This window comes from Cuculus canorus, chromosome 2, assembly GCF_017976375.1.
Source record: "Cuculus canorus isolate bCucCan1 chromosome 2, bCucCan1.pri, whole genome shotgun sequence".
NCBI lineage: Eukaryota > Metazoa > Chordata > Aves > Cuculiformes > Cuculidae > Cuculus > Cuculus canorus.
The window spans coordinates 106,463,159-106,481,880 of record NC_071402.1 but is presented as its reverse complement, the minus strand read 5'-3'; the positions used below and the strand labels follow the sequence as shown (position 1 = coordinate 106,481,880).

The 18,722-nt window shown below is 36.5% G+C and overlaps 1 protein-coding gene across 8 annotated transcripts in view; it reads left to right on the top strand.

Moving 5' to 3' along the window:
- Positions 1 to 18,722, top strand: part of SUGCT (succinyl-CoA:glutarate-CoA transferase) — a 329,484-nt gene that overhangs the window by 119,257 nt on the left and 191,505 nt on the right. For all 8 annotated transcript variants that reach the window (XR_008448763.1, XM_054059901.1, XM_054059902.1 and 5 more), the window contains exons 10-12: positions 1,725 to 1,796; positions 5,621 to 5,718; positions 17,568 to 17,670. Coding sequence is in view for 7 of the 8 variants with exons in the window: in XM_054059901.1 (XP_053915876.1) it covers positions 1,725 to 1,796; positions 5,621 to 5,718; positions 17,568 to 17,670 (273 nt within the window). In the remaining variant the exon portion in view is untranslated. The remainder of the gene's footprint in view (positions 1 to 1,724; positions 1,797 to 5,620; positions 5,719 to 17,567; positions 17,671 to 18,722) is intronic.

Here is an 18,722-nt window from a genome sequence, read left to right as displayed (position 1 = left end):
CTTACATATTCTTAAACCAAGATCTATCATGATTTTTTTACACAGAAATCTGCATGAACAGTTATATGTAAAAAGTTCTGCGTTCATATACAACTTCCTCTTCTGTGTTCTTTTCCCCATTTTTTTACTCTGCTCCTTGCATTCCTCAGCGTGAGTATGCAGTACCTTTATATTATGCATGCTTCTAGATATTTACTCTACTGGGGCCAAGTTAGTGAGACTGTTTTTTGCATGCTTGGGACTAAATGTTTGCTGAATTTAATCTTTGCTTGCTAAGAATCTTAGGTTGAAGTGCTTAATTAAATGTATGAAAAATAAATTGCTAAACTTTATCACTGACCAATACTATTCAGCAGGACAGGAAACGCAGTGAGAGGAAGCAAATTATATCCTTATTATGATACACAGTTACTTGCATTTCAGTGAACATAATTTTCCACATACTATTTTAAAGCTTTGACTATACCAGATGGTAAAAAGAGTCTTAGTGTGGATGTAGTTGTGCCTATATGAGAGATTGCAAGTTGGAATAGCATATTCCTGTTTGTGAAGACAAATAGGCCACAGTAAAATGAGAAGACCTTTTATTATTGAAGCATTCCCACTTGATTACTTATATTTGTGTCTTATTTTACTGAAATTTATAGTAAAAATTCACACCATTAGATCAGGACATGAAAGCATGAAAGGGACATTAAAAAAAATGATTTCTGAGAATGGAAGATGAGTTTTTCTCTCTGTAAGAAGGTATCACAAGGCCTTCTCACCATTAGTGCACCAGCTTGTGCTGGCCTCTTGCACTGAAGTCAAAGTAATAGTGAAAGAATTTTTCCCATATGTTTGTGAAATTTCTGGTTATAACATGTATGACTGAAACTGCATTTACACATCCTTGTATAAGGGAGAGGTGTAGAGGAATGGGAAATCTACTTGCATTATCCAGTTTTGTAAGATGTCCTGACACGATGTTAAAAATCGTGCATGTGCCAATTACAAATTTTTTTTCCAGTGAATATCTAAGTGGAGATTATTTCAAATGAAATGAAAGCTGTTATGTCCTACCCAGTTAAATATTCAGTTTGCCATGAAATGTGCCAGTAAGGCCCCTGTAATAAAGTCAAAAGAAAAAAAATAAATCCTCAGAACTGGAAAAGGAGTCTCATGTTCTCCCAGAGCTCGACCTTGAGACCACTAACGGAGAAGATAGGCCTAATCTCCAGCCGAAGAGCTGAAAAGATACCTGAGCCTATCCTTTTCATCCCTGTGAGAGTCCCTACCTTCTCATTGCTATTTTGCAATATTTTTTTTGCGTATTTGGTCAGAGTCTGTGACACCTCACTGCGGCTGGCTGCTCTCAGTCAGGCTAAGAGTGAAGCTGAATAAATAGTTCCTGGCAGCTAAGTGTTATCTTGGTAAATCGTTCTCAGTCCCTGTGAGTACGGGACACATTTGAAAAGTTTCAGGATGCCTCAAGACAGATTTTCAGCAAATAAACTATTGTTCGAGATAACGTCTCAACTCTAGAAAAACCCTGGAAGAATTCTAGAAAATCAAAAGGGCATCCTTGTGGATGACTTTGAGCCACTTTTATAGAACTAGAGCTTGGATCTGAATGGAAATGTTTAAGGAAGTCATTTGAACATTATTTACAAAGTTTTCACTTCAAATATGTGCTAATATTTTATAGTTTTGTTAGAGCTTAGCACCTCCTTTTGTTCTTCCAGGCTTTTAAGACCAAGGATGGCTACATCGTGGTGGGAGCTGGAAATGATCAGCAGTTTGTCACTGTGTGCAAGGTAATGTGTTAGGCGACAGTACAGATGTGTGTAATAGTTTCCATTCTGACTAGGAAAATAATTACTGATTGCTTCTTGATTGCCCCTTTTTGTGAAAATAAGTATTGACTATAAATTCTAACCTTGAGGTTTTGGCTGGTGATTTAGAGGACTGATATCAGTTCTATGCTTTGCCTCTGTATTCAGAACATCTCAATTTCCAGGCTTCTGGTAACTGAACCCCTTTTGAAGTCTGCAGCTGCACAGCTAATTAGCTGAAAAATGAACAAGCTAACAGCCTTCCAGTTCTGGAATGGTGAATGTCATGGAATTCACACTGGTGCCTTTTTCAAGGAGAAATGTGACACTGTTTCTCCATCAAATACACAGGTACGGCTACTGACAAAGCAAAGAGAGAGGATGGATGGTTCTTCTGCCACCTTAATTAGTAGCCGACTGCATAGTCCTTTCCAAACACAAGTGTGGTCTGTGCTTACAGAGAAACTTGTGGACTTCTCAGAAAAGCAATATTACAGGACTGTGGGCTGATTTTGGAGTGGGGCAAAGATATGACATCAAAGAATAAATCTTCAAACAAGCATGCTGTGTTCAAAATCTAGTGTCTTTGCTATTTTGAACTGAAGGAATTTGACTCTGGTGATTCTCTTTTCATAGAGGGTGGCTTGGAAAATTGTAAAATAGTTTTGGATCTTTCATATACTCTTTTCTTCAAAACTAAGTGAGATGAATATTGGCCCTAGTCTGCAGACTGATTTTTTTTTGTTTCATCCTTATAAAGGTGTTCTGGCGTTTCTAGAATTGAAAGTAGAAGGTACAGAACATGAAAAAATGATGATTGATCATATTTCCAAGAGATTAAAAAACCAGAAAAATTAGTTCACATTTTGGACAATGGTTATATTTTTCTATGAACTGGTTATCATTTGTTTTTAAAAAGAACAGTCTCTTTACCCTTACTGAGTTATTGTAGGTATGGATTTGAGTTATTAAATTGCTCAGACAAGGAATGATATAGAAGTCAGTGGAATGCTGTGAAACCTGGTAGAAGTATGCTCTGTGTTAAGTCGAAGGTGATTTGGAGTGTAAAACGCTATGAAGAGGGAGAGCCAATAAAGGAAAAGGACTTTAGTACAGGAAGGCCCATAACACCCTAGTGAACCTTTAGTAAATAGAGAGACTGCTAACTCAAACATTGGAATTGTCATTACAGAACCTTTCTCAGATGAGTAGGTGCTAAAAATACAGGCTTTATGGAAGCTTTTGCCCTGAAGACAATACACTCTAGAGATGTAACAGCTGGCTCAAGCTGTAAACAATTGCAAACATTCTGCTTCAGCCATATCTTTTCAGGCAAGCAGAAAGAAAAAAACATAGAATAATTCTCTGTTATGTTTTCAAAATCAATGACAACTATCTGTGGCATCTTTGGAGACTTGGATAAGTGAGAAAACTTTGTAACACTGCTCTCTGAAGTGCACTTCGTAGTGATCAACTGTTACAAAAGCACGTCCTAATGTGTGGTTGCTTTGATCTAAATTGGAATACTGACTAATAGTCTTCAGAAAACTGAGCTTTTGTGTGCAGCAAAGGGGAGTGTAAACAGGTTTGCTGGTGTTGGGGGGCAACGCTCAGAGCATAAACTCTGAGTGTTGCCTCTTAGATTTTGAAGGAAGCCGAGAAACAGAAAACAGCAGTTTCATTCCAGTGGTCACAGTATAAAGAAAATAACGTTGGCAGCATGATGCAGAAAGATGAATGGCACGCTAATGAATAACTTCTCAAATGTGCATTTGTTAGTCACTAAAAAATTGAGAAGAACATATATAGACATGCAGCTTTACAACAGATGGACATTAAGTTAAAGCTAAAGTCAGGAACATTAATTAAAACAGTAGAGTCAGCACTCCATATGATCATTTTTCATTTAACTCATCAAATGGAAACACAGTTTTCTGATTAATTTCTTGGTTTTGTAAGCTCTCAGAAGTATTCACTACCATTTACTTTGAACGAGCTCATGATTTTTTTCTCTAAAGCAATGATTTGTAACTCAAAAAATAGCAGTATTAAAAAGAGGAGGTAATTTTAAGGGACTACCAATATTATTGTTAAAATTCCAGATAGGAAAAAGAGAATATTTTCCAAAGCTAGATTATGCCATGTTATGGTTTTCATAAACTGAATTGTGTAAACATAGAAGGAAAGGAAAATATGCTCTGAATTGTGTTGGAGGAAGATGCTAGATTGATGTTTTATGTTACCTTACAGGTAAAAATCTGCAGAAAAGTTTTTTTAATACAGTTATTCTAACATAATTTCATGATACCTTGGTTTCCATGCTTAATTTTGTCACTCTAAGTGACAGCCTTGTCAGAGATGACTATCTCCTATTTTGCTAATGGTTTTAAGTCATCAATAGCTATTCACTTGGAAGGGAAACTATCGTTATTCACTCCAGCAAAGTGAGGAATCACTAAATGAGAGTGGCCTTGGTCTGAACCAGTCTCGGAGAAGTTAGTAGAATTTTAGGTTTGAGGCAAATATCAGAGTGATTGTCAGCAATCTCTGTATCGCTTAACATGTGGTAGTACATGTGGATTCAAGGAGTAACTGAATGTGGTAGTAAAACAAAAATCCATTGAGGATCACTAAATATATATAAAACAGCTCCAACTCAGAAATGCCCTAATATAAACATGGCAGGAGTTTGGATGTGTATTATCATATGTAATGGCCCTGTTCTTAAGCTCTTCCCAAGCATCAGCACTCAGAACCAGGCAGACATAGGACAATGTGCTACAGGGGCTTCAGATTTGAGTCAGTAATATTTTTTTTTTTTTTGTAAGCCATTTTGGAAATAGCCCTGTAAAAAAATGTAGCATATTTGGAATGATTATGTCTCATCATAAGGAAAATTGATCTTGAGTGAGTGTTAGTGAGTTGAAATACATGAAGAATATATGACAGTCTCTTTCTTTGTAAACTTGTATTCTGCCTTCCTCTGTAGCTGTTGTTAGAGGAATATTTTTTATTAAATTTGTAAGGCACAACTCATTCTGTTTATTTATGTTCTATATAAATACATTGTGGCATGAGTAGATAAATTATGTAGTAAGTATTGATTGTCCATGCAGCTACTCTGTCTCATAAATGTTTCTACAAAATTCTAAGACTCATTGTCCACATTTAATTCCCTTTATAGTGTAATTCATATTGTCTTTGCACGATGGTTATATTTCTAATGCGCCAGGTGGAGTTACATATAGAAGATATATTTCCTCTTCCTTGGTGAAAAGAAGATTATACAACCAATTTTCTTTATTAATTCTTTTGGAATAAATCATAAAGAAAACCCATGACATTTCAATAGAAAACAACCTTTTCATTTGTTTTTTACTTTTTGATGGAAATTACTGAAGTAGAAATATTCTTGGACATAGTTTTTCTCAGTATCATGCATGAAGTGCAGTCATATTTCTTATTCTGTCCCATATTACTTAGTGCAAGATAATCTCACAGATCTCTTCAGCCTCGTGATAATAACTTACAAACTTTTTAGTGTTCTACAGTAATAATTTATCCTAGCTAATGGTGAAACCTATCAACTGAGATTCAGATCTGCAGTTTAATTTCTGTCCTTTTTTGTACTTACTATGTAACATTAACTGGAACACTTTACTTTTTTTCTTATTTCCTAATCTATTTTAAAAGGTTAATGAGAAGTAGGGATTTTTGGAAAGCTTTATTAAATTCGTAATGCATTGCTCAGCTATATAAATACCTCCTGCCAAGCACTTTTCTTACTCACCTTTATTTCTACTTAGATCCTGAATTTGCCTGAAGTTGCTGAGGATTCCAGATACAAAACTAATAATCTCAGAGTCCAGAACAGAAAAGAACTTATTGACATATTGTCAACTCGGTAAGTTAATAAAAAGTGAAGAAATGGCATTTAATCTGTTAATGCAAATCGTCATGTATAAACATCTCTTATCATGTGAAAATTTTACTTTATTCTTTTGTAATGCTCTTTTTTTTTTTTAAGATAAAAGTACTGCAAACACTGGTGTTAAATGTATACTGCTTTATGCACACAGACTATAGTGTAGTCTAGTAAGAAGCCAAACTAGAGAATTAAGTTTTCGGAAACCATTTTAACTTATTTTTAAGGGTTAACTTGAATTTTATTGAAACAACCTGTTCTTTCTGCTTTCCTGGATGAGTATAACCTTTGGAAATAAAATTCTTGGAGCACTTTTTATTGTGACTGTGATTTTAAAATTTTCACTGAGACTTGATGTATCTAAGGGAGTTCCATTTGATGCTACTCCCTCACTGCTAGTTCTGTATTGTGGTACTTTGTTCCCCAAATTCTCCCTGGGTCAATCCTTTTGAAATCAAAAGGTTATGTGCTTAGTAGTCTGTGGAAATCATCCTATTACATTCTTTATTTAAAAATTATTTAAGAGGAAACTCAGGAACCTTATATTTGAGAGATTAAAATAGCTTAGTTATCTTCCTCATTATGTTTGAGAAGGCCTTATTTCTGTGGAGTGCTCTTCTGTTTAATGGAGTGGATGATAAATTTATGTCAGGTAAGAAAAAAACAAATCTTTGTAAAGCTATGCAAAGGTGGCTTCAGCAACACAACTTCGGAGGATGATCAGAAGAGGCAGTATATCTACTATTATCAATAATTTGAGAAAAGTAACACTATCAGTTTGACACTTGGCCTGTATAAGTCTTAGTCAACAAATACGTAACAATCATCATTCAGGCAATTTGGTTTTTAATTTTAGAAGCATTAAGTCAGATGCTTCCCCTTGTCATTTCATCTGAGGAAAGAGTTTCAGTTGCACACCTCTCCCCCTCCTCTCAACCCCACATATTTTTTGGATATTGAGAACCTTCTTGCATGACTGTTCATGCCGAAATTTTGGTGCCCATCTTTTACTTGCCTTCCTGTAGCAAATGTATTGTGATAGCACAGATGAACCTGCTCTTCCTATAAATATTAAGCCTTTGAATGGGAACAGTTACCATTTGACCTACTTTTGAGCTCTTACATCCTTGACAATTTTAGTTTCAAAGTTGGTTCATGTTGACTTATTACTTGGAGTTAACTTACGCTAGTACCTTATCAGAATGCTGCTCTACCATCCACAGATCAATTACTGAATAGTTTGTTGCTTATGTTAATTTTGAAAGCAGTGGTTTCTTTATGGTCAATATCTGAATAAGAAGATTCAGAGTTCAAGGAGCAAAGTTGTTCTTTAAATGAATTGCCAGAATTATAATTTGTTTTTATATCTGTAGCTATTAGTTCATCAGATTACCTCATTGCTCTTTCAGTTACTGCTTTATGTCTTTTTTTTTGTCAGAGTTTATGTTCTGTTTTATTAGCATCACTTAGGCTGAATTTCCGTGTAATTTACATACAAGTATGTGACTGTATACGCACTTTTGGAGTAGACATTTCCAATAGTATCCTGTTATGTCATATTATTGTGAATTCATCTGGCATTCAATTTTATATCACAGGCTATAACAAACACCTTTGGCATTTTAATGGAGGTTGAATACATGCTCGTACACATTCCATGGTAACTTTGTTTTCATTCACTAATGCACAGTTGTTTGTAAAATTATACGTGGTTCATTTTTTACGTTACTTAGAGAATTGAATGAATAGTTGCTCAGTGCTGAAAAATGTCAGCCCTTGAGAAATGAAGGGAAATGACAAAATAATAATGGTAGAATTTCACTGAAAAATACCTTAATTAAATCACTGATTGCTTGATAGTATTGCAGCTTCCAGCATATGGAAAATATAAACCTAAGGTGCATTATTTGGAAAGAAACACCTGCAGACCCTCCCATTCACTCACTGTATGTACACTGCTCTCCACCTCACAGTGAATTTATGGAGACATGAACAGCTCAGATGAGTTGTGATCTTCTTCACATGGGTTCTGCTACAATTACTTTTCTTGAAATGAGCCTCTCCTTTGTGTGGTGGAAGGGAAAAAGGAACATGGAAGTCCTTTAAGGATTTAGTTAGGCCATTTATCTATGCCTCCTTTTGATGCTGTGCCAGGCAGTTTGCATACAACTTGAGGCAAAGCAGCTCTTTTCCGGTGATGTTGCATCTCTGTATAGGAAGCTGGTGGTTCCTAAATGTCCCTTCTCTTTTGTACATATTTGGAAACATAAATGGGAATTATGGTCCTGTAGTGGAATCCTTTGAGAGTGTTGCTCCTGATAAGGCCAGTAGAAAGATTCGCAGGTATGGTCTGTACCTCAGCATCTCAACAGTAATTACAGTGACACATGAGAGGAAACATAGTTGTGTTTCCTTCCCTTTCCCTTAGCCCCTTTTGCTGCCATTTTCATTTTATACATCCTTCCACTAAGTTGTTGGTATTTTACGTGCTTTGCACCTATTTGGTGCTCTGCAGTTGCCTGCCTGTATCACTGCTATTCCATAGTACGTGTATGCATAGCTTTTTTCCAGGCTATTGGTGCTTTCATAATCTTGTTAAGCTAAGGTCTCACCAGGGCCTACTGTAGGCTTCTATTGACCTGTCTAACCCCTTCCCCTTCTTCCCATCTCTTTTGAACTATTTCCAGAGATACAAATTACCTTTTGTGTTCCAATTTTTAATAATTTTCGAAACGGACTAACTGCAATTAATGTCTAACTTCTGAGCACTTAGTAAGTGCAGAAAGAAGAATTCTTAACGTACTCTTCTTAAGGGAAAGGATTTTCCAAGTTTTATTTAGGAATAGAAGATATTCAGACCTACTCAAAGGGTCAGGAACTCCCTAAAGTCTTGAGCATTTATTTTGCTGCGTCTGTGCAGCTGAATTTTTTAAAAACATCTGAACTCTGAATACCAAAGCAACAGTCAGTACCTTTCATTTGCTAGTGTAAATGTTAAGCAATTGAGACTACTTGGCCACAGTTTTATTCTAGATGTATGCACAAAGGAAACATTGGTACAATTGGTCAATTTTAAAGAATGCTGTTTTTTTTTTTAAAAAAAAGTCTGTATCTTGGGAATTTTTGACTTGACCTCTAATTTAGATCAATAATTCTACTCACCACCTGCAGTAACCCTGCAGGATTTCAAGGCAGTTAGATAAGCATGGGGATTATATAGCACTTAGAAGAAATTGACCTTTGAACAGAAGACTTTTCAGAGAGGTGTGAAATGACCTATTCATCACAGTCAGATGCCCTCACAGTCAGATGCCCTGAGCTGAGTGAGAATACAAGATGGAGTTGAATATATCTCGAGACATAAACGTAGCTTGAAACAACAGCTCCGAGAGGTGTGAATCGCTCCATTCATTTCAGGAAGAATTTTCTCATCCTCTGTCTTCCTCGAAAGAAATGAAGAGTGAAGCACAGCTGTCCTTAGCTCTTCACCCCAGATTTCTGTCTGTTGATGACATCTAAACTTTCTCTGTAGTGTAGACATGAAAGAGAGAGTGGGAGAGCAGGGAGGGCAGGATAAATTCACATATCCGTAGAGACTGTGAGATCTCAGTAAAAGGGACTGGAAGGTAGACCACACTGGAGTGATGTACTGCTTCCAAGGAGCCTAGCTGTCACATCAGGGGAATTACAGAAACCAGTCCTGCTCATCTTGAGAGGGGGCATGGTTTTCAGTTCCATCTTCTATGGGGAAAGGAGTACAATGCTGCAAGGGCCACTGGATCATATGATATTCACAAGGAAAAAGAATATAGGTCTATGCAGAGTTTTGTACTCGCTCTGCCATGGGTGGCGTTATCCCTTTCCCAACTCTGGTCTTCCTGCTATGCTTTTTTTCTCCTGTCCCCATAATCTTCCTCTGTTTCCTATGGCTCCCCCAGCTACTTATTTTCTCTTTCTCCTCCCACTGCTGACATTTGCACATCTACTATGGATGATTTACAGAAAAGGGAAGTTTTGATGCCTTCTGTATCTTCCTCTTTATTTAAGTGACATTTTCCCCAAATGAAAACAGCAGAACTCTGACAAAAGCAAATTGCCTCCAAATGCCTTCCTTTCTTGGGTATGTGCCAAGAGTGAAATTTAAAATGACCCTACCTGGGTGGAGGTCAGGTTCAATGGCTACTACAGAGGCCCCTGAGACTCACAGCTCATGTGAGAACTGACAGCCTATAGAGCACTCTGTTTTTTATGTTTCCAGTGGAAACCTCTGGTTTGTGAGTTAGATGTACATCTGTCCACAAGAAACAAGTTTTAATTGTTGCTCTGTTCTCCTCCACCTCCCTCCCACTCTTACCTTTGCTTCCTCTGGAACAGACTAGTATCCAGAACAATGTGGATTATTTTTGTATATATGTATATATACATACAGAGGTGTATATGTGCATACGTATGTCAAGATATACATATATAGTGTGTGCACATAATTTGAGATGCATCTGTGCAAAAATTGGTGTGATACCGGTTTCAAGAGAAGCTGGTTAGGGGAAGGGGGCTTAATCTCTTGACCTCCTTCTTCAAATTACTCCAGAAGTTGAATGTTAATCCCAACTCTGCACCTTAGTAACGTAAGACACATTTTAAAACAGTGCAGCTAAATCCAAGACACTTCAGAAGAATAACCTCTAAACAGGACAGAGTATATGGGGTTATATGAGTGCTGGTGGAAGGGGAATAACAAACATGCTTTAGCTTTTAAAGTGAAGCAGATCCCATAATGAAGAACACCTAAATTCATCAGGATTAGTGCTCCTCAGCTACAGTTAAATTATTGTAGATTTGATAGGGCTGAAAACAGTTCAGGGTGCAACTTCTATTCCTAGCACTTACATTTTAAAACCCTTATTCTCGACTATTCACCACAGCTGCGTGTTGCATATGTAAGTGTGAGGAGAAAAGGAATGAGCAGGAAGGAAACAGAGGGGAACCTGATCCTCAGTTAATGAGATCATCACTAAATTGTTTCCACCTAGTAACAGAAGAGGAGGGCACCTAAATGGGAAAGTGTATTGTTAAATTTGCCTGATGAGAAGTACTGTTTAATTCTCACTTGTTGAGACATACCAGTCTCTGTAAATCCTTTCCTCATCACTACTATTTCTTTTTCTAAAACAAAAGCCTTGCAGACTGAAGTCACTGTTGATAACGTTACAGGGATCGCCTGGTTTTTTATTGCTGCAGTAAGATATTTGAAAGATAATTGAATTTGATGTGGCTCAGCTAGTGAGGTTTACTTTCCCTAGTCATCTGCCTCATCATCAGTGTATAGATGGTTGAGCTGTGTGGGCACCAGCTGCTAAACTACCACAGTTTGCTTTAAAAGGATTTGTTTTATATTGTTATTAGTTTTATATTGACTTCTTTATGTGCAGCTGAGAGAGATCCAGAGTGTCTCATCCGATTTTTGGACTAGGTAAGCTAATGTGCATTTTTCTTAGTTTTTTTTCTCATCACTTAAGTCTCTAAGCATTTTCATATGTAAGCGTGAAATTTAAGATCCTTTCTGAACTCCCTGAATTGTTTTTCTGGGAGCATACATTACTAGCTACAAGGTTGCTGAAATCAAGAGATATCTTTTCATTGATCTTTGAGTGAGCTTTCTGAACTGACCCTTGTTAGCTCGTCACTCCCCATAGGTAGTTGAAAAAAGAACAGTAACAGAATCAATATAGTTTACTGTTATTCTCAGTCTTATTTTACTGGTGTGTTTTTGTCTAACTAATTTTCAGTTAATTTCCACTTCCTTTGTCATAACTTTAGAAGTTACAATCCTTTTGCTTACTTGAGAAAAACAGGTGGTGCCTTGGGAAAAGGGGTACGTTTCTGACGTACATATCTAACGCTATCTGAATCCAAAAAACCCTAGTTCTGTAACATGTTGGATTTTACTACTCGGGAGCCATAAGAAACACGTTTTACGTTACTGATGTATTTTTGCCTGTCTGGTATGCTATTCTTTAAAATTCATATAAATTTTAAAACAATTAACATGCAGGACTTCATAAAGGAATGTGAATGTCTGTTCATTTCTAGCACAAATTCTGCACATAAAGGTGAAGGTTTATAAATGTTATCAGTTTGTAGTAGAAATATTAATATTTAAAGAATGCAGGAATTTAAAACAGGAATTTATTGAGTGAATACTGTAGCATTCATTTTGAAAACTCTTAATTGTATATTTACTGTACACTAATAGATAATGATCCATTATTTGAATTTTCAAAAAAAATTAAATTTTATTTAATAACTTTTATTTTGTATATTTTCTTCCATAGACGCTACTGTAAGAAACTATATGAACTATTTTATTAACTACCATTAAAGAGATAATTAGTAGTGAAGTGTGAAAATATCATAGATATTTGAAAGTGAATAGACTGTTGATAGAACAAACCAATGGAAAGAACGTAATGCAAACTTGGGTTGTGCTAGAAAACACAAGAATGCTATTGTAGACTTCATCAAGAACAGAGAAGGTTTTTGTGATTGATCACATGTAAAAAATTATCGCTAATTCTAGATGCTGTTCCATCTGCATTTGGTAGCTGTCCAAATAACTTTTCTAAATTAATTGCCATAAGCTTCCTATAGAAAACAGCAGTATTTTGCTTCATTAGTTCTTCTAAACTTGCTTTGTGTGGAATTGGATGGTTTTATCCGTTAGAGAAACGTGGATGCCTTTCCACATAGGATGTAGATTGAAGGTTTCCTAGGAAACATGGAAAATGGGATATATGCAAAGAATGCACATAAAGTGGGTTCATTCATGCTTTAGAAGTCTTCAGTTCATTGAAAGATAGAATATCTGCTAAAAAAAGAACCAAGTATAGAGGAATAATTAACAGGTTGAGAAACTTACTACATTTTAATATAATTCGAGTATGTTTCTTTAACTCATTAAAACCATTTCATCCAATTTGTGCAAGTCAAGCAGATGCCTTTTTTTTTGCAGTTAATGTTCCATTCTTCCCTTAATTAAAAATTTTTAGAAAGAAAAAGACAATTTAGGCCTTACTTTTTAAGAAGGAACACTACACTTGCAATTTGTTTAAGGAAATAAGGTGTAAGCCCTTTTTATTTGATATTTAATTTTTGGACTTTTGGAGGCTATTTCTTATATCGTGCTAGAATTTTTTTTTTTTTGTTAATTTACTGAATATGTAGTTTAAACTTAGGTTTTGTTTAATGATGCCTGCTAGATTTATGAATTGAGATAAATGTGTTTAGTTGGATTTCCTCCCATGAAATACCATTTCGGTTAGTTCAGAATGTGGTACACTTCCTCTTCTTAAAATAGTTTTAAAGCATGATGTGTCTTTAGTGTTAAATGTTTCAGAATCTGATACCTCACTTTCAATATTGCAGCTTTGGTAACTTTCTGAGTGCTGTGTAATTCAGTGCAGAGGAGGCTTAGAGTACTGCTTAAGATACAAATAAAACATCACGGAGATGACTACCTCTTCTAGCGAGGTAAGCCTTAGTACAGGCTTTGCAGTAAAGGTCTTAGCAATGGGTTTGTACTTCACTGAGGTACACATCCTTCTATTACAGAGGTGCAGTCAAGCTTCATGCCACAAACTAACACGGTAGAAGTAAATTCTTCTGAACTTCTGAAGTACTGGATAGAAAAATGTTTTAAGAAAGTGTTAAATGGAAAAGGATTGGCCTGGCCTTTAAAATTCCTGCTGATAGTGCTTTTTATTTTCAGGAGAGAATTTCAGTCTTTTACTTGACTTGGAAGTTTTTATTGAAGGTTTTTACTTGGTATTGTGGACTGCTGAGCATGGTATCTGTTGATACCTAACAACCTAAGCATCAGCCCTTTGCTGTAAGGAAAGCTCGTGGTATTTATTAGTGTAAGTGCTATGAAAAAATTATAATTAATAGACAGAATGTTACATACAGGCTGGCAAAAAACCCTAAAAATTCAAAGCTTATGCAGCTTGTACAGTTGACATCAGAGAAGTAAACTTGGGCATTTTTTTTATCAACACCTTATCTTTTATCAGATTTTGAAACAATATTTCTTCCTTAATGCTGTACAACAGATATGTCAATATATAAAACAATTAAATGAACCAAGTAGTTGCATGTTGTTGCTCTCAAAATCTGAATAATAGACCTTTATGTGCAGTGGTGATATTCTGTTTTGTTTTTAAGCAGTATGCTCTGAACAGCCTCTTTTGACTACAAATAAAGGAAGCTATTCTACATTAGGTTTAAGTCAAGAGTTCCGATTTCATGACAAAATGCCATGTGTCTTGTTTGAGGGAGAATGTGGGATTTTACATCTTTGATGGAGTTAAGCTTTAAGGAATTCTCTCCAACCATCAATAAATAAATTAATAAGTAAAACTAAGACAGTTGTCATGTCCATTCAAAACAAGTATTTTTTTGAAACAGAACATCACTTGATTTCTACAAAATAATGTTTATTTTTTTGGTCTGTTACATAGGAATGAAAAATCTAAGCAGAAGCTAAAAATTCAGAAGTTAATACACTTCATAGAAATTTTGCAAGATGTGCACTCACTTCACTGTACATTGAGTCACTTTTATTGAAGAAGATGTGTGTATTGAAAATTAATCACATTTACCATGACTTCAGGAATCACAGAATCACAAGGTTGGAAAGGACCCATTGGATCATCGAGTCCAACCATTCCTAACACTCCCTAAACCATGTCCCTAAGCACTTCATCCACCCGTTCCTTAAACACCTCCAGGGAAGGTGACTCGACCACCTCCCTGGGCAGCCTGTTCCAGTACCCAATGACTCTTACTGTGAAGAATTTTTTTCTGATATCCAACCTGAACCTCCCCTGACGGAGCTTCAGGCCATTCCCTCTTTTCCTGTCCCCTGTCACTTGGGAGAAGAGGCCAGCTCCCTCCTCTCCACAACCTCCTTTCAGGTAGTTGTAGAGAGCAATAAGGTCTCCCCTCAGCCTCCTCTTCTCCAGGCTAAACAACCCCAGCTCTCTCAGCCGCTCCTCGTAAGTAGCATACTGACTGTGCACATGTAGGTAATTGCCACGCCCCTTGAAAAGACTTCATTTTCAGGCTGTTCTTTAATTCCAAAAGTTGTTTTTTTAAACATAGGAGGATATTTTCAAACTCTTTCTTAAAATAAATACACGGACAATAATGTAGCAGGGCTTATTCTTTACTGATAGATCAAGCAAATGATGATACAAATGTTAAGAATTACAATAATTTCTATGCGATGATCTTCGGCACCAAGGTTGTGATGCTGAGTCTAAGAGTCTTCTTGTAGGTGCGCTGTCTTTTGTTAGAACTGAGATGCTAGTGGAGGTTGAGGTGTCAGAAAAAGCAGTAGCTGAAAAAAGCTTTTAATTTATAAATGGGAGTTAGTGGGCCATGATTTATGAGGCATCTCAGGAGGGAAGTAGTTCAGTTGCTATAAGAGAATAAGCACAGTTATGTATAAATAGCACTAATAACTGATGGGAAAGTTTTTTGTGTGAATCATATTTAGACCGTTCAGTAGTCTGAACCTCAGACCTTAGTAACAGAAGGCTAGAAATAGTAAGAATGTATGAATTATGAGAATTGTTGCCAAAGAGAAAGTATTGAAGACAAATACTAATAATATTTTAGATTAAAATAATGCTTTCCTAATGGCTGCAGTCACTGGGGAAGATGGCTATAAATTGGAGAGGAGCAGATTTAGACTAGACATAAGGAGGAATTTCTTCACCATGAGAGTGGTGAGGCACTGGCACAGGTTGCCCAGGGAAGTTGTGGCTGCCCCATCCCTGGAGGTGTTCAAGGCCAGGTTGGATGGGCGGTGGACAGCCTGATGTAGTGGGAAGTGTCCCTGCCTATCACAAGGGCCTTGGAGCTAGATGATCCTTAAGGTCCCTTCCAACCCAAACCATTCTATGATTCCATGATTTTAAGAGAGGTTGTCTACCCCTCTTAGAGTTACCTTTTTTCCGCCAGTTTTATGTAGTGTACCTAGTTCTAGGTATGGCCAGCAAAAGAGTACTGAATTCGTTGGACGATATGTTCAAGAGTGGCATTATCTTTATGGCTGACTACATCTTTACCATGAAATAATTTTAATAATCAATGAAGTGCAGAACTGAACAGTGCAGTAGTCTTGTACCTGTTTTCTTTAGAAGTGCGGCTTTATTATGCTTCATTTCTTCAGAAGTGATGCTTCATTTTCCTTTTTTTTTCTTCATTGTTTGCACTTTTAGAGCCTTTTATTCTGAATTTTCTGTATTATTGCTCCTTCCATTTCTACTAGCATTATTTGTTAACCACGCATGTACAGCAAAAGTGAAGTTTCAATTTCTGAGGAAGAGCAGTGCAAAACGTGTGCATTTTTCTACTTATTTAGAGTGCAGAATGTCAATGTATCAGGATTGATTCCCTCAAAGCTTGGGGAAGTCATTCCTGCACAAGGAGAAAGACATTAACTGTGAAGCTTGGACCCATCCCTGTGCCATATACTTAACATAACTTGTCACAATCAGTTGTGTTTTTTCATTTGTCTAAAAGTAATGTGAGATACTTTGCATCCAGTCTCTGCATATGTATGAAAAGGAGTTCAAAAAGTTTGACTTTGTACTACGTCAGGGGGTTTTGTGCTTATGGACTTTCTCTCTGTTGGCTTTCTGTTGGAAACTTGGAAGGGGTTTTTTGCACAATAGCATGCTGGAAGTAAAGCTGAATATCGCTGACATTGTTCTGGATAACGCTTAGGGAACTCTGAACTAGTGAGCTACAGAATACCTGTAATTGAGCATCTCTTATCCAGGTTTCTATTATAATAACTTAATTTCCATCAGGTCTTTAAATCGCCCCTCATTTCTTTTCAGTGCTGTATGTATCATGAAGTATCAATTCCTTTCTAATAATCTGGTAGACCTCTGTTATTTACCTGCATGAAATTTAAGATATGATCTCCAAATAAGTTGACCTTTGAATCAGAATCACAAGTGGCTACAGAAAATACCATCTCTCAGTGTCTGATATTGCATCAAGAGTTTATTTTCTTCACGCACGGAAATCTTCTGGGCAGAAAAGCAAAGAAAATATATCTAGCAAAAAAGGGGAAATAAAGTTGTACTACCAGTTATGGAATTGGATGCTTAAAAAGAAATAAGCTGAGCTGCTTGTGTGTGGACATGCGAGGACATGGAGCTCTGTGTTCACCAGCATAGGCTCAGTGTATATATGCTGAACCGGATGTCCTTAGGATAGGTTATACAATCGTATAACATACAAATATGTAATTGATGTTGTAATCTGACAGAAAGATATGGCTGTTACATCCAAAACATATGTCAATATTAATGGAGGAAAAACATTGTGGCGCTTTACATCAGCTTGTAGTGAGTGGTATATATTGGACTCGTACCCAAAGTGTATCTATCTTTCTGTTGTTAAATACATACATAAAAGAAAACAAATGTGAAGCACATTAGTGTAATTAAGGGTTGAAGGAAACCCACTGATCCTTATTTGAAACTGCTGAAAAATTTAGCTTTGCATCATTGCTGGGTTGCTTCAGATCATCCGATAGAAGTAGAGGTCGGTTCATCTATGTACTTTCCCCTATGTCTTTGGGATTTGCGTTTCTGAATAACACGTGTAATACATTTTTGACATGTTGTTCACTGCCTGGGAAGAAATTGATGGGGAAGAGTATGGAAGCAGTGAGGCAGGGAGGAGACATGCTATACATTTTTCAGAATCTGAAAGCACATAGTTGAAACCACGTGCTTCTTATTTGCTTTTAGGTTTTCAGAAAAAACAACGATCAAATGGTTGCAGCTCTTTGAAGGTAGTGGGGTTCCATTTGGCCCAATCAACAATATGCAGCAAGTATTCTCGGATCCTCAGGTTGGTTCTCACAAGTTTTTTTCTATACGTTATTACACGTGTTTTATAAACGCTGAGTAATGATCACTTTTCCTGCCACACAGACCTGATTTCAGCTACTTTAAAATGCTATCGAGAGTTATAGTAAATTGAGTTTATGACAGCAATATGGCACAACAACAACTAAATGCAGGGCCTTAAATTAATTATATGCTTGGGAACACAGATTTTGCCGTAATGCATTAAACTGTAGGTGACCCATGTCTTGTATGAAGTCTGTCTTTCAAAAATGGCTAGCAAAGCAGGGAAAGAAACTTTAATGTAATATGTAATTGCCTTTTGTCAGAGAAATATGCAGAAAAGTATGTTTCTTGCTGTCCACAAGCACCTGATTTTCCATATGAAGTATAGATAACCAGAATCTATACTGTTTGAAAAAAACAAAAAAATGGGAAGCTTCTTCACTGAACACAGACAAATTAAGCACAAAAGCCATATACAGAAAGATCTCAACCTTTTCTTGCCCTGTTGGGGTTTACCTGGTTGAGAACCCTTCAGCTTTTTATTTAGTTAAAATTTTAAGTCTTTCACTGAATTACATCTATGCCTAATAAACAATATTCTTACTTCTGAGTTTCTGTAGAGTTATCGTGTCTGTGTGATCCCTCCCCTCATCCTCTGGCTTGCGATGGGTTAAAGGGCCCAACAGAAAATGAATTACACTGCCTTGAATAGTGTAATGGAGTACTTTATGGCTATTCCATTTTGTGATGAATCTCCTTTAAATTAATTTCTAATAAGGAGTAACCAGAGAAATGGTTGGCCATTGGGGGGGGGGAAAGCAGCTAACTTTGGATGTGTTCGTGTTTACTGTCGAGAAGTGTCTGTCAGGATTGTGAATACAATTGTAGCCTTTGGGAAAGAAGAACGATCAAAACAACCCCTGTCATAAAGGAATATGTTTATAAAACATGTTTGTTATACTTTTAGAGGTACCAGACAACATTTGTTAGGCTACTGCAAGGAAAGAAGTTTTTCTTTTCTTAAATAAATATGCTCTTTCTTCTTAAAAT